This window comes from Epinephelus moara, chromosome 17 (assembly GCF_006386435.1).
Source record: "Epinephelus moara isolate mb chromosome 17, YSFRI_EMoa_1.0, whole genome shotgun sequence".
In the NCBI taxonomy this organism is placed as follows: domain Eukaryota; kingdom Metazoa; phylum Chordata; class Actinopteri; order Perciformes; family Serranidae; genus Epinephelus; species Epinephelus moara.
Genome location: NC_065522.1, coordinates 19335392 through 19356219, shown reverse-complemented (window position 1 = coordinate 19356219; position 20828 = coordinate 19335392). Strand labels below are relative to the sequence as shown.

The window sequence follows — 20828 nt, the reverse complement described above, 5'->3', positions numbered from 1 at the left end:
TTCGTTGTCACTTGGGTCTCTTTAAAGTCATTTTTGTGTATTTTTGAGGTAATTTTGTGTCTCTTTTGGTCATTTTGTGTCTCTTTGTAGTTGCTTTCTGTCTCTTTGTGGTTGTTTTGTTTTTCTTTGTAGTTCTTGTGTATCTTCTTGTGGTTCTGTTGTGTCTTTTTGTAGTCATTTGGGTCTCTTTGAGGTAATTTTGTGTTTTTTGAGATAATTTTGAGGTGTTTATTTGTCATTTTATGTCTCTTTGTAGTTGTTTTGTTTTTCTTTGTAGTAATGTATCTTCTTGTGGCTCTGTTGTGTCTTTTTGTAGTCACTCTGTGTCTCTTTGTGTTTGTTTTGTCTCTTTGTAGTCATTTTGGGGTTTTTTTGTTGTCATTTGGGGCTCTGTAATGTAATTTTGTATCTGTTTTTGTTCATTTTGTGTCTCTTTGTAGTCACTTTCTGTCTCTTTGTGGTTGTTTCGCTTTTCTTTGTAGTCCTCATGTATTTGCTTGTGGTTCTGTTGTGTCTTTTTGTAGTCATTTGGGTCTCTCTTTAAGGTAATTCTGTGTCTTTTTTTGGTCATTGTGTGTCTCTTTGTGGCTGTTTGGTGTCTCTTTGTTGTTACTTTGTGTGTCTCCTTGTGGTTAGTTTGTGTCTTATTGAAGTAATTTTGTGTTTTTTCTTAAGTAAATTGGTGTCTTTTTTGTCATTTTGTATCTCTTTGTGGTTATTTTGCCTGTTTTTGTAGTTATTTTGTGTCTCTTTGCAGTTCTGTTGCATCTCTCTGTGGCCTTTTTGTGTCTCTTTCTAGTTATTGTGTGTCTTTGTGTAGTCATTTGGGTCTCTTTAAGGTAATTCTGTGCCTTATTGAGGTACTTTTGTGTTTGTTTTAAGGTAAATTTGTGTGTATTTTGAGTCTCCTTGTGGTTGTTTTGTGTCTGTTTTGGTAGCTATTTTATGTCTCTTTGTAGTTGCTTTCTGTCTCTTTGTGGTTGTTTTGTTTTTCTTTGTGGCATCTCCTTGTGGTTATTTTTCTTGTCATTTGGGTCTCTTTAAGGTAATTTTCTGTTCTTTGAGGTAAACCTGTCTGTTTTGGTCATTTTGGTGGGAGACACATTTTGAAATCTTGCGCTCCACAGGATTTAATGAAGTTAAACTATATTTTAATGTATGTTTATATCACTTTATTTTTGCATACTTTCTTACACATTTACCTTGGAAAACAGGAATGTAACCCCTCACTTTACACATTTTGCTTTCTTGCACCACCTTCCTTGATTTTGTGCAAAGTTTCTCAATCAGTGTGATGGCCCGAGCTGTGCCAACATAGCATATTACCTTAAGTACACGTAACTTTCTTTTGGAAAGGTATGTGTGAAATTCCTGCCAATGACGGCTTTGTATTCAAAAGCCTATAGGCTCTAGTCTATAACAACCCCTCCTCCACCACCACACTATCGCCAGAATGGTTTCATTCCACACTTTTTCACCTCAAGTCAAGTCAGCTTTATTTGTCAATATCATCATATACACTGGACAATTGAAATTATGTTACTCTCAGACCCGTATTGCAGTGATGTACACATAAATCTAGAACTAAAAATAGAGAAAATACCTGTGGGGTGAGTCAATATATTGATCAAATTCATCATCAACATTACAAAATAACATGGCCATGTTTTGTTCTACCTCGGGTAAGGGTAAGGAAGCGTGTGAAAGTACAGAAACAGAAGGTCCCACGAGGAAACATTCCTTGTAATATAGTGGCACATTTTTTCATAGTTTGGGCATTCGAAGAAAAACAAAAGGGAAGTACTATAAAAAGAGCACACAGTCTATTTCTAACCAACTTGCCCTGTACAAATACTGTTTTTTCCAAATCAAACATGTGTATTTGTGGAGTAATATTCCTCTATATTACCAAACAAGTAATTTTTACAACCTCAGCAAACACACACACTCACACTGGTGAGAGGATTGTGCAGCTGCGGGTTTTAGTGCCAGATGAAAGCTGTGGATGTCTCCATGGTGAATGCTGCATGCATTGGGATAGTAATGCCAAGCTGAAGTCGGTGGTGTGTTTGTGTTAGATTTACGCTGAGATAGCTGGGATTTGTCCAGAAGGGTTAAAGTATTCATCAAGCTTCTGAAGGAGTTTTAAATAAGCATTTTGAATTTATAACACTGTTGCTGCCCTGTACTTATTATTGTATGGTATGCAAATATGTTAGTGGTGCCACAAAGACACAACAGACCGACAGCCTCCACCCTCTGCATCTACCTGAATCAGACGTCGCTGGTCCATTGAGTCTCCTGTGAAAATTCAATGTCTTGCTCAGGATGTTCCCAAAATAGATGTGCTGTCTATTTTCACTATTGTTCATAACTCACCTAGCCGGTTATGTACCCATCTATTCTCAGAAGGAGGTGACTAAACCATCCTCTGTGAAGTCCAATAAAAGAAACAAGGCTCATTGTGCTCTAATTCTATTTTCCTGTGTAAACACAAACATTTGTATTATGTAATAATTCTTTATGTGCTCCAGACAAGCAAAACACAGAAGAGTCACAATAGCGAGAGGAAGCGGAAGAAGACGAAGACAACAGTTTGTAGATAAATACATGCAGCTGCCTCCCTTTATTTTGTTATTTTGGAGATAAATCCTCTCAGACTGTATTTGAGCCATAAGTTTAGTCTTTACCGAATAATAAAAAAATAATTTATTTATTCATTCATCTTTGCACACAGGTATATTTACAAGGTGGCAATCTGAATCACCTGCAAGGGCCCGCTCTCTCGACGGGCCCCTCCACCCCAGTGCAATTGTATTGCCTGCACTGCCTATATTTACGTCCCTTAAAATGAGGCAACACTGATAGTATTTAAGATCACTGCAGTGAGGTTTGAATGCAAAACTCTGGCCAAAGATAAGGGCAGAAACAGAAACAGAAAGTCTTAGCAGCATTGTGACATAATGACATCATACTGCACTTTAATACTTCAATTCTACAAACTTACTGAGTCACAATCAGATCACAGTTCCACATAAGTAGTGGCAAAGTGCGACCTCTGGTGGACAAAATCATGAAATGCAGTTTTTCTCAAAGGTAAATTTACTGTCAAGATATTTATATTCTGAATAAATGATGTGCAATAACACAAGATGGTATAGATTCAACAAGGAGCTGGAATCATTCCTCAGAGATTTTGGTCCATATTGACATGATAGCATCACACAGTTGCTGCAGATTTGTCGGCTGCACATCCATGATGTGGGGCTGGATTGGGCACACCTTGAGGAAACCTCCCTCCAACACGACCAGACAGTCCTTATCCTGGACCTCCCTCCAACACGACCAGACAGTCCTTATCCTGGAGCCCACAGGGGAAAAGAAAGCTGGGAAGACCAAAGAACACCTGGAGAAGGCAGAACTCAAGGAATCAAGAACATCCTGGAAGGAAGCAGAGAAGATCGCCCAACACCGAACCAGCTGGAGAAAGTTCGTGAATGACCCATACTCCCCAAGGAGCAGAAGGGTTTAAGTCAAGACATCCATGATGTGAATCTCCCGTTCCACCACATCCCAAAGGTGCTCTATTGGACTGAGATCTGGTGACTGTGGAGGCCATTGGAGTACAGTGAACTCATTGTCATGTTCAAGAAACCAGTTTGAGATGATTTGAGCTTTGTGACATGGAGCGTTATCCTGCTGGAAGTAGCCATCAGAAGATGGGTACACTGTGGTCATAAAGGGATGGACACGGTCAGCAACAATACTCAGGTAGGCTGTGGTGTTTAAACCATGCTCAGTTGGTACAAAGGGGCCCAAAGTGTGCCAAGAAAATATCCCCCACACCATTACACCACCATCTGAATGTGGCAGCAGAAATCCAGACTCATCAGATCAGCCAACGTTTTTCCAATCTTCAATCGTCATTCAAAGTAGCTGAAACATTGATTACACGTCACCTAGACGTTAACCAAATTAAGCTCTGTTTCAACCTGGATGTCTTTTGACCTTAGAAATCCCCAAATTAATGCGTAAAGGGTCTTGATGACCCCTAAAATCTCTGTGCCACACTGTTGTAGCTCCAGCTCTGATGACATCTTTATGAAGAAGTAGGTTAAGTGTTTTGCTTCCAATATTGTAGATACAGGATCATTTCAAGCTGTTGATTCCAGGACAGAGAAAACAGACATAAGTAATTCAGAGACACGGAGTACCATAGAAACACTTGAAAAAGTACAGTAACTTAGATTTATTTGAATCCTTTTAATAAAGAAATATTTAATGCAGAAACATGGGCAGAACTCAGCATTCAGCTGTTAAAATGTACATACAAACATACATATAAACAAAACAAATACAATGGTTATATCTCAGAATCTGTGAGCTGTGTCAAAGATGGATGAAAAAAATCACTTGCTATCATCTTTTGGTTCGATCTCCCCTCCTGAAGCACAGTTTCCTCACACAGGCACACTCACGCCTGCTTAAAATAAGTTAAAAAATATACATTTTACAAATTAAGTTTACAGAATATTCAAAGGATTGGTTTAGTATTATTCTGGCATTGCAAAATGACATCAATCCCCACAGCTGGTGATACAACAACTAATCACAACTATAGTCAGTATTACCCACGTGCCTCTCACACCTTCTCGTCTGCAATATTTGTTTTCCTTTGTACAAACAGGAAGCTATAAAATTTTAACAAGTACAATAACAGGTATAGAAGGTTACAGTAAATTCAGAATAACAGACAGAAGTTGACATTTTTATATTGCTCTTGTTTTAAAAAGGATGTTTCTCACAGATAGCAACCCTTTCCTAAAAATGGCACCTTACACACATTTGATTCTTTCCCAAGTCAACTTACGACTAACTGACACGTCACCTGAGGAGGACGTTTGATAGGTGTCACTACACATTGCTCATGTTTTTAAGACATTAAACAAGAATATACAGCCATGCTAGGAACTCTGTGAAGCTATACTCATGCTAAATGCTCAAATCAGCACGATGACATGCAAACATGCTCAAGGTTAGCAAGTTTCATATGCTAGTTTGGTCAGTTAGCATGCTAGCATTTGCTAATTAGACACCGAGTACGGCTGCAGTTGGTGGAAACGTCATGGGGAGGGTGTCATCAAAGTTAAGCATGGCTAAAATCAGGCCTGGGAGCTAATCATGGCCCACGGACTGATTTCAGACGGCCCATGGCGTGTCTTTCAAAATGTACTTTGTGATCTAAGACACAATCAAGTTCAAATTTCTCTGTTCACCTTACAATGGCAGGACATTCATAAAGTTTGTACCAACCAGGAACTATGCAGGCGGAACTAATGTGTATCCATAAACAGACTGTAAACAAGCAGGGAAGCATAAAGTTGCCGAGGGTTGCCGCTTTCAAGAGCAGTGGGAAGTTAAATACTATTTAGCTAAAACAAACTTGTCTCATTTGTCAACAATTTCTTTTTTAATGACCCACATAATGTGAGAAGTCATTACCAGTCATCCTCTGGGGAACATGAATGTCTGTATGAAATTTTGTGCCAGTATATCAAATAGTCATTGAGATATTTCTGTCTGGACTGAAGCATTGAGCTGACCAAACAACCCCATTGTCATCCATAAAAGTCCATCATGAAAGGCATATAAATCCATTTGAAGACTGAAAGTAAAATCCCTACAGGGGTAAGTATCCCTAATTAGAAGGTGGGTTATCAACATGATCTCCAGTGAACAACTGATTCAGTGGAAGAAAGGTGTCTGATCATGTTGTCTGCACATTATTGCTAACTGTGGCTAATTCAATGTAGTTTCTCTTGCACCAAATATCCCCTTTGCTTAAGGGTAGCAACTTCTACAATCTCTATCCACCTTTCCTTTTCCAGCCTAATTTATTTCCCAGTTTCACCTAAACAGGATGAACACAGGACGATAACAGAGAAGGAAGCAAAGATGGAGGAGAGGTAGATGGGAGGATGAGTTGAGGCCCCTGGAAGATAAGGAGGAGGCTAGATCGCTTTGGAAAGGGCAGACAAAAGTGTTCAAAAAGCGGCTGCTACTGGAAAATTTGACAAAGCTGGTCTTGTCCCAGCTCCGACAACAAGGAAGCTGAATTTACATAATGTGGTTACACTATGTTGCTGTAGGGAGAACTAGTCCAACCCTGCTTGATAGGTTTTAATCTACTTTTCTTAACAAATTACAAAGGGACAGAGCTAACCAGGTTAGCGTCATTAGCTGCTCTGCTGAATAAAACTTATATTTATATGGACATTTTCGCTCAGGATATAAAACTATACAAACAACAGTGGACTGGGGAAAGGTTATAATTGTCATGTATGGGTAAAGCTAACTCCAATCTATAATATTTTTACAATTATTTGACGGGTGACAGTCAAACAGCAGACATGGGAGAGAATACACCAGACCAAGAACCTGTATTCACATGTAGAACATCATAGTTGAATTATATGTGTTTGATTGTCAACAGAAAGTTCGTCTTTTCATAAAATCTTTACAACTGCAAATTAATAATTTTTATTGTAGTCAAACCAGGGAATAATTCAGGGTAAAAAAAAGTCTGAATTAACCTGGGGAAAACGCTTAAGATGTCTTGCTCTATTGCTCCAGCATCCGATCAGACAGCACATTTATGTCCGTCTCTGCCGGGTGGCACTGCAGCACCAGGGCAACCATGTTGTCCTGACCCGGAAAAACCTGACAGAGCTGCTCTCTCAGGCTGGCCGTTTCCTCCGGGCTCCTGTCTGCCCTGAACCCCGGTCCCGAAGCTCCAAGCTCCCACTGCTGGTGTCCCATGTCCCATGCCTTTCCATGTCCTCTCCGTTTGCCCCGGCTCCCTCCGCCTGCTGTTGTATTCAGAGCTCCACCTAGTGTTCGGTCGCGGAAGTTCAGGACCTCCGTTTGGGAGCGCGGAGGTTTGGAGGAAGGGAACGTGGTGGCAACACAGGCAAAAGAGTGGTTTCCTGGGTCAGGAGTCCTGAGAGGAAGCAAAGGAGGTATTATATGGAGGTATTTTGCTCACCTGAAACTAATAAACAAAAAGTTTCTGAGATACCCTGTAAAAATAGCAGCGAAAGCATCTTTGGATTAATTTTAAGTGGGGCCTATTATGCTTTTCTCTATTTTCTGTCATATAAATAAAGTTACAATGTCAGATGTTCGTACTGACCGTGGCTAAAGTTTCAAATAAGTAGCCTGCTTCTGCTAGGCTACTGCAGTTTTTACATCACGTAGCCTACACGGCTACATGTAGCTACTTGCTAAGGCTAGACATGTAATCTTGGTTGCCGATGCCTGGTCTGATCCTCCACCATCATTCTCTACACCGGCATCCCTTAAGCCTGCGTCCTCAGTCCAGCCCTCTACTCGGTTTTTACCCATGACTGTATTCCCTCCCACAACACCAACTGCCTTGGTGCCAAATTTGCATGCGACGCAACCATAGCAGGACTCATATCAAACAATGAAGCAGCTTACAGGGAAGTCCAGACCCTGTGCACCTGGAGCAAGGACAACGACATAGGGAAAGGGGAAGAGGTAGAGGGTTGCAAGCTGTAAGTTCCTGGGGGTGCACATAGCTGAGGACCAGACCTGGAGTCTGAACACTTCCCACATCATCAAGTGAGCCTTTCTGAGGACCCTGAAATGTAACAGGCTTCCTCAGGAACTTCTGATCCTCTTTTACCACTGCACAATTGAGAGTATGATAACATACTGCTGGAGACCTGGAGCGCATTGTCAAGATGGCTGAGAGGATCATCGGCTTCCCCCTACCACATCTTTGTGACATCCACTCAGGCCGTCTTCTCACACGGACCTCAAACATAAAGTCGTACCCCTCACACCCCGGACACCCCCTCTTCATCACCCTTTCCTCAGGCAGACTGAGACCCCCCATCACACGCACAACCAGGCTAGGGAACAGCTTTTTCCCCACAGCTGTGGACAGACTCCAGAGACTATACATATTCCTGCTGGAACACGTCCTGTTGTATTTAAAAGCTTCTACTGGTAATTTCAATCTTTAAAAAATGGGCTGCTTTTCTCCCTAACAATAATTCCCCGGATGCAAGAACACTGCTACATGTAGCTACATGCTAACACTAAACATGTAATCTTGGTTGCTGATATTGTTGATTTCTCTCCAATTTAGGATCATATGCCTGCTGGAACATGTGCGGTTGTGTTTAAAATGTTTTATTGTTAAGTTTTCACCGCAAAAAGGGGCCGCTATTCTCTGTTACAGTCATTTCCAAATGCTGAGATATGGAAGACTCAGAAAGGCTGACCAATCAGAGCAGACTTGGCTTTTTTGGGTCTCAGACAGAGCATGTAAACATTTTCTTGTAGGAAACCAAAATACAAGTATGAACCTGAAAATGAGCACAATAGGTCCCCTTTAAAACATGTCACTGTGTCTATCTGTATAAGTGTGTGTGGCTGTTAATACTTGTGCTCTGAGCGTAGGAAGTCGTCCAGGTGTGGTCCTCCTCTGCCCAGAGGGTCGTCCGGCACCATAAAGTGATCCCCGACAAACGTGTACTGAAGAAGTCTGCATGAGAAACCATCCCATTAAGCGCTGTCATACAGGGGGCTTACAATAAGAGTAAATGTCTGAGTATTTAGGTTGATAAAATACTGCATTTATTTAGACACAGATATCTCACCTCTTTTTGATGATGTCCCTCCATACAGGTGACTCATCTGAAAGGTCTCTCAGGTTGTCATTAGTTACGATGACTCCGTCTGTCTTCTGAGCGAGCTGCAGCATAAATCTGAGGAAACAGGGGAAGTGAAAGGTTTCAAAGCAGCCTGGAAGAGAACTGAAAATCTTCTGGTTTTTGGCGCCCCACACTGGTCCCCTTTAAACATTTATGAATGGGCTGAAATGCAAAGTCCAACTTTCATACTGTCTTCTGGGTCAAAGCTGATTTTGTGTTTGTTTATAGTTCACTCACATACACTCAAACCAGAAAGAATTGCTAAAATATGTAAGATATAATGATATTTACATAAGACTGCTTATTTGGACTTTGCTGTTTGAATGTGTGACAGGCTCAGAGGCTTTTAAACACGTGCGCCACCTCAAGGGGAATACTGTTTTCATTCTGCTGTTTTCTGCTTCTAGCCAAGAAGGGAGAAGTTGTCATGCAATAGCCTCATCATATTTAACTGATCATAAAAATATACAATTTTATTCCCTCAGTGTCATCGAAAATGGTAATGGACATTAATATTTTTCGAAGTATGGCACAAAGTTAAAATTCATATTTTTTATTTTCTTTGGTATTTTTTGTTATATACAGCTATACAATGATGATTGTTGGGTAATATGGATGATGATGTTGTCCAGTGTCAAGTGACGAGACCATATGTGCACAATATCACACACTAGCGCCTTATGCCACTGGCTAAACTGCACAGTAGCCTGCATCCAATTTTCATGAGGATATTTACAATTTTACAAACAAAAATTTACTGTATCATTGTGTAAAACAAAATAAGGAGTGGCACCAGTAACTTTCTTTAATACACATGCTTCTCTAATCTCCAGGTCCGTGTTTCCACCTGTTACAACAACACAGACAACAAGACTAACAAATACTTTTTACTGTATAGCAGTATTGTGGCTACCTGTCATCGTACGAGCTGATCCTCTTGCCCTGGACCTCTCTGGAGGGCGTGTAGGAGAGCAGGCCCAGCTTCTGCAGCTCTGTCAGATAGTGCTGCTCTGAGAGGGCAGGAACAAACAATGCTATGTTTAGTCTGCGCTGACAGGAAAAAACACACGCCCACACGCTCACATGTTCGCCAAAAAACCTGATTTGTTTTCTCCTCCTTAACGTGTGACTCAAGTACAGGCGGCACACACGCAGGGAAGCGCGGAGGCCTTTGTCGTTTTAAAACCACACGATGAATTTAATGAGGGTGAACTGTGGCAACAAAAGCTACACTGGAAACTGCTTTTCTCAGAGTTGTGCTCAACAAAATGCTGGAGGAGGTTCCTTATCAGCTGTTAAATAAAGTTAAGATAAATTTGCTCTAGTTCTAATATTTGGTCTTGTAAAGAAGAATAAATATTAAATAATCTGGAGATGAATCAATAAAGGAAATAATTGTTACAGTGTAAACGCCAATGCAAACTATTATAATTCTTTTAGTTTCCATGATAAAGATGCCAAGTTTAAAACACTACACGAGAAACAGGAAGTGTTACCTTTGATCCTGGGGTCGCTCTTCTGTCTCCACTGCGGCAGGAGGCAGCTGATGTGACGATGGCCTCGGTCCCAAAAGTGCTGGACAGCCAAAGCGATTCCTCGACAGGAGAAGAAGTGACCCAACCCGTGACTGTGGAAAACACGGAACAGAACACTGTATGCAGAGGTGTATAACTAAACCAAATCATGATGAAAAGCATCCTAATATGAAACTTAACTAGCATTCTAACACTGATCTCTGCATTTTGCTCCTCTGTCTTTGACATGAACACAATTTGGACCCATTAATACCCAGTTTTAAACTTTTAACAGCTGCTGTTCTAAACAAATACAGTAGGAAGTGGGACTTTTTTGTCCAGCAGCAGCAAAAGCTCTTTAACCAACACCCAGACAAACTCTCCTACTGCATCACCAGAATATCCAATAATGTTTTAAAAAACAGATTCTATAGTCTAATATCAACAGATTTTATGACTTATGTGTTGCTTTCTGAGCTATTAAAGGTATTGTGTGGAGTTTCTGACCACTAGTAGTGCTAAAGAGCAATGTTTTTACAAGTGGGTCCTCGTTTTGTTTGTATAGCCATGTTTCCACTAAACGCTTTTGGTATAGTATCCTTTGAAATGGTTCGTAACCCATCGGGCCAGGTGCCTAAACCCTAGATCTTTTTCATGTTTCCACCTCAGACAGTACTCTTAAATGTAGGCAGGACAACGTGTAATGCCAACATCAATTTGACTTAGAATACTGACGATAGATGACGTTGATATTTTGTTGGGTTTGAGTTCTGTTTTCAGTAATCTCTCAAGACAGATTCTGCAATTTACATTGTAGAATCTGTCGGCAGCCCTGTGTGAAAGACGACTAGAGAGGGGGGTGGGGCTTTGAGTTTGAACGATGCTGCGCTTTAGCCAATCACAATGGAGGGGGCGTGGCTGAGACGTGCAGGTGTCCCCAGGAAATGTGTACCTACAGAAACAGCAAGCTCCGCATCCATAGCGGATGTCTTAGTTACAACATGATTGAGCTAACTGGAGTAGTTTCATGTCGTATCCGACAACGGGAGGCTTTTAACAGATGATGTGCTGATGTTAGCTTTGCTAACTGTCCCTGACAGCTGCAGCCACTGATGCTTTCTAGACATTGTGATTTCCCAAAACTGAATAAATACCACACATAGCAACACATTTCCAGATTGTGTTTTCAGTAACCAAAATCCAACATCTTCCAAACATCTTGTGCCAAACTCATTTCAACATTAAATAACAACATTCAATCTTAAGCCCGGTAGACACTGTGTGAGTTTGGGCTGTCCCAGACGAAAGAGAACCAACATGAAAGAAATGTGGCGATATCTTTGGTTATGGCCCTAAAACAATGGTCCTTGTTCAAGGATGGTTGTTGTCACGGTCTTGCGATCAAAGACAGTCTAGGATAAAATTCTGACAGTGTCAGAAATGATGGATGACCATCTCACTGTGTGACTGCTGTTACAACTTACGTCTACGCACCAAACAAACAAATAGCAGCTCGCCATGGAGGCAAAATCCACTAAAAGAAATATGTGGGATTCCAGCAAAAAGGGGAGTTGTGGCAGCAGAAGCCTTGCCTGTATGATGTGTCAAAAATAGCTGCGAAGTTGTAGCTGTCAGGTGAGCAACCTAGCAGCTAGCAAGCACACACACAGACACACTGCAGTATATAGTGGACACAAAACTTTAGGTTATTTAATAATGTGACCCTCTATGTTGTGCTCCACAGTTGGAGAAGTAATAACCCGTGCAGCATCCTTGCGCGCTCAGTATGGGAAGCTACTGCATCGAACATCGTAGCTTGTGTTTCAGTAGATGCTGTCATCGTACAGTCTGCATACATCAAACTTGATGTCGTGCCGAAGTTTATGAGATCCATGTCGCACAGTGGAGCTTGCACTAAACTTATAAGATCGCTAAAATCTCACAGTCTGTAGGACGCTTTAAGGTATGGGGACTGAAACCCAACCTCTGCTAATTCTAACGTCATTAGATACTGTCAACCTGATAATCATTCCAGCCAAAATTGAACGTCTTTCTACATTATATTGATCTCTGGTGCCGGCTGGGTCACTGCTCCATCCAGCTCTTGCAATGCAGAGGAACATCTGCACCTCGTTGATTGTCCATGGAACATGGCTGCACACCAACATACTTAGAACAAAAAGAACAGGATGTGTTTGAGTCTCTGTCCTTGTCAAGTAAGACTGATGATTCTCTGTTGATCAATCAACGGACTGCAGTGTTTCTCGTTCCACCCTCTACTATTGGATCAGTGTGCTGGGTACCTCAACAGAGAGGTGACGAAAGAACGGGGTGGAACGTAGTCGTTCTCTTGGTACCATCCACAACATTTGACAATACAAAGGCAAAAATAACTGTTTTAATATGTGAACTGAACCAGACTGCTTTGCAAATGTTTTGTGAGTAGGCAAATGCATTTAATGTGTTTGTTAGACCTCAAGGATAAACACAATGGGTTTTGGTGAGAAGCAATGAACATAAACATTGATTTGTTTGCCATTTTTGCAAGGGAACTGCACAGGGAACCTTAAACACATAAAACAGTGTGTATAGCCTGTGGCACATTGTACCACTGCACAAGGCTTTTCATTTCATTTTTAAAATGTAGATAGATAACCTGTAGATTCTTAACCCTGATGTAAATAAGTTTTGAATGTCAGAACAAGCCCTTTTATTCAACCATCTATCCTAAAACAGCAAATAGGACACACCCAACCTAAATTTCTATCTAATATCAACCCTGATAACAAATCAATTAGAATATTATGAAATATACACTTTAGAGAATGTTTACAACAAACTCTGTTCCTACCTCATGGCCACATTGCTCCCGTCAATAATGATCGTCCTCAGTTTCGGGTCGCCTGGTTTGTCTGTTAGCTGAAGGTCGAAGGGCATCTGGAGGCCCTCCAGGAAACGCTGCTCCCCTGTCACCACCACTGAAGACGGGGCTATGAAGCCCTGTCTTTCTCTAGCTCGGGTGGGAGATGAGTCGTTCCCCCTGAAGATGGGGGGTTGAGGGGCTTGAAGCACTTGTTTTAAGGAGTTAGAAGACTTTGGGTTCAAGACATTGTCATGGGTTTGATGATTTAGTTTTGACATGGATGGATTAAGCCAGTGCGTGGTTTGGTCATATTGTTTGTTGGATTGGAAATGGAGTGGAGGATCATGGGATGAGGGATAAACAGACATGGGTGGCCCTTTGACTTCCGGGAGGATGACTTGGTGTGGAGTTTGTGAGTGTGTGAGTTTATGGTATTTATTTAACTCAGGTGCAGTAAGGTTTGGAACTTCTACTCGTCCTTTATCGTCAGATTTTCTCTTTTCTGCAGGTACGAAAAGCTCATTTTTTCTTGCTTTGTCCTCTGATGGTCCAACTCTTGGCCACTCTTTCTCCAGCACCACATCATCCATCTCTCTCGGTCCCTCCCTGAAGGCGTCTGTGTCTTTGCTCCCCTCTCTCTGCAGCTCCAGGAGCAGCTGGTGAGTGGATCCATCAGGCAACATGTTGTAGACTTTGGCCACTTTCTGCTCCATGTACCCACAGCTGGCTGCCGCTTTCTTTACCACTCCCAGGACAAAGTCTTCCTCCTGCCCTTCCTCTTTTTCTTCTGTAATACCTTTTTCCTTTAAGTGTCTCGTGCTTCCTGTTGCTCCCTCACAAGCATCTCCCACCTCTCCATTACTACGCATCACCTCATCTCCTCCTACTTCCATTTCGTCGTCTTCTCTGTGCTCCGTCTCGCAAGGTCGGTTCCTCTCACTTTGGTTCAAGGCAACACCGTCTTGATTTTTCTGTGTCTGCTCCCGGTCACTGCGATCCTGCTCCTGTTGAACCACATCCAGTATCTGCGAGGCCTCTTTAGGTCCTGTTCGAGCAAGGACTCGTTTCACCACGTCCTCTGTGTACCCCATGGCTGTGAAGAACTTCAAAAGAAGCCAGAACTCCTTGTTTCCTACTGTCATCTGTAGCTCCTCTTCTTCCTCCCCTTGTGCCCCTTTTGCTTTGGTACCCAATGTTGCTGCTGGCTCCAGCTGCTCCTCTTCTCCCATCTCCTGTGGAGAATGCACAAGTCTTTGCTCTGCCCCCTCTGCCCTCCCTCGGGTGCCAGTTGACATGGATAAAAACTCAAATAAGGAGTCCTTGGCTGCGGAGTCTTTCCCCAAACTTGCAGTCATCCCTTCAACCCACCGATCAGTAGTCCTGGAAGGCTCGGGGAGTGTGTACGTAATGGTGGATGGTTTGTCCCATCTACCCTCCGAACCCTCAAGAGATCTTACTCCTGCATTTCCATCTGTCAGTGCCGGGATGGGGCTTGATCCAAGCCCTGATTCTTTCACCAAATCCAGCAGGATTTCCTTCACTGACCCTGGCAGCACCAGAAGATCCAAGATGTGCTTGTCCTCCCATTTCTCCACTAGAGTTTTGAATGCCCGGCGTGATTCCAGAGACTCGCCAGGACCTCTGTCTCCAAACTCTGAGCGTCTGGATTGTGTGCCCTCATATCGGTCCACCAGGTCTGTAATGAGGGAGTAGGCTCGCACCACCGGCTCCGCAAGACCCGATATAAGCAGGAATCCAGGAGAGCCAACCTGGTTTGATGAAAGGAAAACAAAAGGACATTAATCTTGGTCCTCTTAATGACAGCAAAATAAAACTGGAAGTGGACTTTGAGACTGAAAAAAGCCCTGTGTTTAAACTATGCAAGCAGCTGCGCTGGTGCTTCAGGTACAATAGATGCGTACCCTACACCGTATCCTATGCCGTAGCCTATCGTGGCTTGACCTGCACCCTCCCTAGAAATGTAACTATATGTCGCTGAGTCACAGACATCCTGTTTACTTTTGTAAGCTGAAACCATTTCCTTCTGTGGAAGCAAAGTTTTTATTTTCTTTTATTTCACAGATAAGAAACAATAAATTGTGAAGACAATAAAGCCTCCACAAAAAAAGCATATTAGGTCTTGTGTGTGATTTATCCTGGCTTCATATGAGTAGAAGAAAGTCCTCTAGTCACTAATTCATGCAATGAGAAATGTCATGAGCTTATGCTAATATCATTAGCATGTTGTAAATGTGGGGAAAACATATCTAGAATAAGACTATTGTTTAAGTTACCTTAAATGTTAAATGTTTATGTTGTTCCTGGCTTCATATGAGTAGAGGAAAAACTCCGCTAGCTGCTAGGCTAATTCACACAATGAGAACTGTCATGAGCCTATGCTAATAGCACTAGCATGTTGTATATGTGGGGAAAACGTGTCTCGCCAAAGACAAGTGTTTTATCAGTGAACCTTGTGAGTTACAATTAAGCCACCTTTACCTTTGTCAAATATTTATGTTGTTCCTGAATCCTGGCTTGGTATAAGTAAAGGAAAACTCTGCTTGCTGCTAGGCTAATTTATAGAATGTAAAATGTGATAGGCTTTTGCTAAAATATTAGCATGTTGTATTTCTGGGGAAACATATCTAGCCAAAGATTTTTGTACTTTTGTTTAATATTGTCGCTATTAACCCATATCTTATGTGTGATTTAGGTGCCTTTCGAATCAGTAAAGTATAAATGCTCACAATGTCGTAGGCCAACGCACAACTATTAGAAGTAAAAGTGCTGGTTGGACCACCCCTAAAATGACCATGACCCTTAAATAAACTTTACACATTAATATTGGTACTTTAGAACGGAACACTTTATTTTTAAGTACAGTGTATTTCCGGCACAGAGCTTTCATTTTGAAGTGTGGTTTCCTGCTGTAAAGTGAGTGACTAACAGACAGCTACTAAACAGAGACAGCAAGCTAGCTCGACGACACGGCCAAATGCAAGTATGATGCTGAATGTATTAAACTGTGTGGACCTTAAACTAACAACTAAGGGGAAATCTGGACCCTGTGGCTGGACCAGTTGGGAACCACTACTTTAGAATATTCTCCGCCGGGTTCACCACTCTAACAACAAACTAACAACATGATACACAGTCTGGACATGACATCTTCTTTGGAATAAACTGATCAGGTAAGTCAGGTTGAAAAACCCTTTACTTGTTCTTCCACTTAAGGGGTGATGACACATTAATAAGGAATTTCCAGGAATTTGTAGCAACAAGTGGCGACTAATAGTGAAAAAGAAAGTTGTAAAAAGTAATATAACTTCCCTGAGTTGAAAATTTGCGTTCTAACAAAATACATTATTAATAGGTTAAAAATTCCCAGTGACAACGTCACAGTGTCACATTAGGAGACAGCTGTTACCTCATACGGGTTGTGACACATTTTAAACCAATGACATTGACTAATAGTGTAATTTCTTTTAAGAATAACAAGAGTGCAAGACACCACATTATTAGTCAATATCATTATTGCATCATCAATAAAAAATGGCACACTAAGTATGCTGGTGGGGGATTTGTACATGACGGAAGTGAGTGATACTGAGTGAGTGTACTGCTTTGTACATGCAGACAAGCTACACATATTTCTAAATTCACCATGACTCATACTTTCAGAGGGTACCATTATGTTTTATAATAATAATAATAATTTTTATGTCCATCGCTAATAAATGTCTGTGAATCTGAATAAAGATGTTCATTGCAACTCCACAACTTGCTTGAGAAACACATTGTTCTAAGTTTTCTTCAATATAAAAGTAATCCAGTGATAGTTGTCTGTACACCCATGGATACATTGCACATAGAAACTGCTATTCGACATACTTTAAAGATGCAAATTTACCAAAGTGTCACAAATATAGGCAGAAAAATTGGGTTCCTCACTTCTCTGCTTTTGATGGCTCTCCTCCTTTATTCTGGGTAACTAAAGACAAAAGTTCCAAGCCCAATATCTGCTTTGTGACCTTTGAATGTCGCCTAAACAAAGACCCATAGTGCAACACTCACCACTATATGTGCCGAGGTGTTTTTTGTCAGGCAGTCCATGAACAGCCCTCTGGCTCCACAGAAGATGCAGTGAAGAACCCCGGGATAAGAAACTTCCTGCTGCTCCTCCTGGTTCACAAGTCCTTTCACAAATAACTACAAGACAGAAATATTATTACTGTAGCAGTGGTGAAAATACTGGAGTAGTTACTGAAAAAATCTAAATAATATGCATCCATTTTGGAAAAACAGCTGTTAAAGTTCATCATATCATCAGTACTTTTGGTCCGTTCTTGGCACTGAAAACAGCAGTTGACAAAACATCTCAATGTCAGCTTACTCATTTGTTCTCGAGGTTATCACATGGTCTTTATCAGCAGATATGGTTTCAAACTTTATACTATTTATATCATTATTACACTGTAAAAAGCAGTGGTTCCCAACTGGTGGGTCGTGGTCCAGGAATACTTTACTCACAAAATGACCATTTGTATATCAATTATAAGTAGTTATGACATTTCACCTTGTTTTTCTCACATGCCCTCAAAATGACGGACATATTGATTTATTGATTGCTTGAGGACCATGTGTAACAACTGCAAAACTATACCAAAAAAAATCAAAACTTCCCAAACACTAAAACCTTGGTATTTAAAACTTAACTGAAAGTGAAACTTATCTAGATCGGATGATCTAGATAAAGAACGGATAAATGAGACGTGGATTAAACTAAAGTTATGTGAGAGTTTGCTAAACGCTGTAATGTTCGCCGTTTTCCGTGGAGGCATGTGGGGGCAAAAAGGTTTTCTTCATGAATTCAAAGTAACATCGCATGACTAACTGATACACAATGGTCATGTTGTTAGTAAAGTATTTCTTTAAAATAATAGGTGCGACAGGGGACAAAATCCAGTCAAAAATGTACTTAAGTGTTTATCTGTAGCTAAAATGAGGCTTCAAAAAACATTCAAGCTGATGTCTTCCAACGTAGCGCTCTGTTTAGTATGAAATTCCCTCTTTGTGTTTTTGCAGCACAACAAGGAAACACTGTCCAGAGACACACAAAGAGGGAATTTTCTACTAAACAGACAGTAAATTTGGGAGATACCCACTTTATCTGACTGACTCAGACTCCTGAAGCCTCTTCTAGCTTCAGACAAACTTGAATGTATTTCTTGGCTGTGGATTTTGTCCCACTTCACTTATGTTTACTGCATGAAGAAGAGATCTTTTAATGTCCAGTATGAACAACAAAAATAATTACAGCGAGCACAGCCTGTTTCAAAGCTTGTATACCTGACTTTACATTCATGTCATCATTTGCACCAGTAATTATATGTTAATGATCCTAAGCCAATGACACTTGTGGTTAAACGCTATGACCTTTAAAGGCTGCACTCAACACCACAATCGAGCTTCTTCTTTTCTCTGTAGTCTGTCCGTAGATTATCTCAGGACGGTGCCTCTCTGACGTTATTAACCTTTGCATTTTCATTCTGACAGTCTTGTGCCTTTTTCTTTTTCAAGTTTGTCAATTCACATTTGGGACCTTGTTGTTTACATTACGACGAGGATACTGTAATGGTGGGTTTGATATAAATGTGTGTCAGCTCTGTGAATTATCTCAAAGTGTTCTGGGTGGGCAGGAGATTATTTTAGAGAGATAATATATGACTATAAAATAAACAAAAATATTGTGCTGCAAAATTGATTGTCTCTGAGCAAAGAGGAAATACACCCTTGCAGATATGTCCTTGAATATGTGCTTGACAATCATGCAAATACAGTTTTTTTATTGGTACTGTACGAGGACACTCGTGGTCCAGGCCCCAGGAAGTGCGCCAGGCTTTGAAGCCAATTTTCATAGTGGCCAAACGTGGAATTACGCCCTCACATGATGCCCTGCGGCCGAATAGACTTTTCCCATTGATTTATATTGCAAAACAAACGTCTGCAAATCAGTGGCCACAGGATTAAATCATTTTATCCCCATTCAAGTTAATGGAGCGCTAAAGTAGCAGTGGAAGTCTCTAGTGCGCCTGCTATATGGACCGCACAGTGCAGAAGCAGTGCCGATCATCCGGGTAATTTCGTACACGGCAGTTGAACCATTTTAGCTTTATGTGCCACCAAGCAACTCGTATAGGAATGACCGAGGTCCCGCCTCCAACACTATATCCACTTCTCTTTATACACGCACACCATAGACTGTATATAAAGATGGACGACACAACAGCTCCCCAAAATGGGACATGGTGAAAACTACAAGATCGAAGTATGCATCAAATAAATTTTTCTGAAAGACGGTTTCTGTCATTTAAGGCAGTTCTTATCACACGGACGTATGTTCAATAGGCGTGTAACGATCCATCAATCTGGATCGATGTATCGATAAAATGATCAGCGAACAAGGCTGCATGGATCCATATTGCCATCTATGGATAGGATTAGGGCTGCAACTAACGATTATTTTAATTGTCGACTAATCTGTCGATTATTTCTTCTATTAGTCGACTAATCATTTTATCAAAAAATGTTGAAAATGTCGGTCTGTCTCTCCCAAACCCCAAAATTATGTCATCTAATGTCTTGTTTCCTACTCATGCCAAAGGGTTTTAGTTCACTGTCATGGGAGAGCGTGTAAAGCTGCCAATATTTGAACGTAAGAAGCTGCAGTAAGAGTATTTTGGGATACTTTTATAGTACTTTTCCATGAAAAATGACTCAAACCGATTAGTCGACTACTAAAATAGTAACCAATTATTTTAAGAGTCGATTAGTCATTGATTAGTCAACTAATCGTTGCAGCCCTAGATAGGAAACGGATATATTTTGAAAGTCTGTGTCACCGTCAAACAACTAAGACAGATGGCGAGCAGCCGAGAGAAAGACGATGAGGATAATGTTATTTACTGTGGAGTAAATCAGCAGAGTGGAAATAATTTGGATTTTGGAGAAAATACAGGTAAACAGACAGAGCACATAAAACACAACTAACATTATCCGCGTGGACGGCCGTCTCAACCCGCTAACTTCTCACTACACACTACAGCAACGTTAGCTGCTCTGTTTTAACAATGTTTGGTTGAAAAAACATGCATGCAGGCTGAAATTCAACCGAGCTGTCCTGTCAGTAGATACAGTGACTTTAACCACTGGTGAGTAAGAAAAATAATAATGTCACATGTAATTTGTTAGGCTTTAAGTAGAGAAAAAAGTCTGCTAGCTGCTAGGCTAATTTATGTAATGTAAATATGCTTAAGCTAATAATGGGTGACTCGCAAAAAACTGTTGTTTTGTCTCTGAACCTTGACAGTTACTACTGAGTTTTCTTTAAAAGATCATGTTTTGGGTTAAAATGAAGATATCTTCCAGAAAGGACTTTCTGACAGAAAGCCCTGAAGGCTAACTTATCCCATGTGCTGTTTTGTGTTTTAGTAGAGTCAGTTTAACCCAATGGGCCCTAGGCGTTTTTGGGGTATTTTTACTGCCTTTACTTTTAAGCTCATATCACAGTCATTATAAAGGCTACATACACATGCTATATCTTGTTTCTTTCAGGACAATCTGGGCTAGCCAGATTTGCCATCATTTCATGTCCTTCTATGTGCCTGTATTTTATATTAATTTTTATATCAATGAAAAAAACAAATC

General features: G+C 40.9%; 3 protein-coding genes across 3 annotated transcripts in view; 2 read left to right on the top strand and 1 right to left on the bottom strand.

The window, feature by feature from the left end:
* LOC126403715 (serine/threonine-protein phosphatase PP1-beta catalytic subunit) overlaps positions 1 to 20828 on the top strand; it is a 659813-nt gene that overhangs the window by 108074 nt on the left and 530911 nt on the right. The window lies entirely within an intron of this gene.
* The window catches only part of c17h11orf68 (chromosome 17 C11orf68 homolog), a 616176-nt gene that overhangs the window by 108080 nt on the left and 487268 nt on the right, over positions 1 to 20828 (top strand). The window lies entirely within an intron of this gene.
* The window catches only part of khnyn (KH and NYN domain containing), a 21632-nt gene continuing 5024 nt past the window's right edge, over positions 4221 to 20828 (bottom strand). Inside the window, exons 3-9 of the mRNA XM_050066430.1 lie at positions 17196 to 17330; positions 13110 to 14890; positions 10241 to 10371; positions 9658 to 9754; positions 8691 to 8798; positions 8474 to 8575; positions 4221 to 7000 (exon numbers count right to left, since the gene is read on the bottom strand). Of these exons, the coding sequence (XP_049922387.1) occupies positions 6622 to 7000; positions 8474 to 8575; positions 8691 to 8798; positions 9658 to 9754; positions 10241 to 10371; positions 13110 to 14890; positions 17196 to 17330 (2733 nt within the window). The 3' untranslated portion in view covers positions 4221 to 6621. The remainder of the gene's footprint in view (positions 7001 to 8473; positions 8576 to 8690; positions 8799 to 9657; positions 9755 to 10240; positions 10372 to 13109; positions 14891 to 17195; positions 17331 to 20828) is intronic.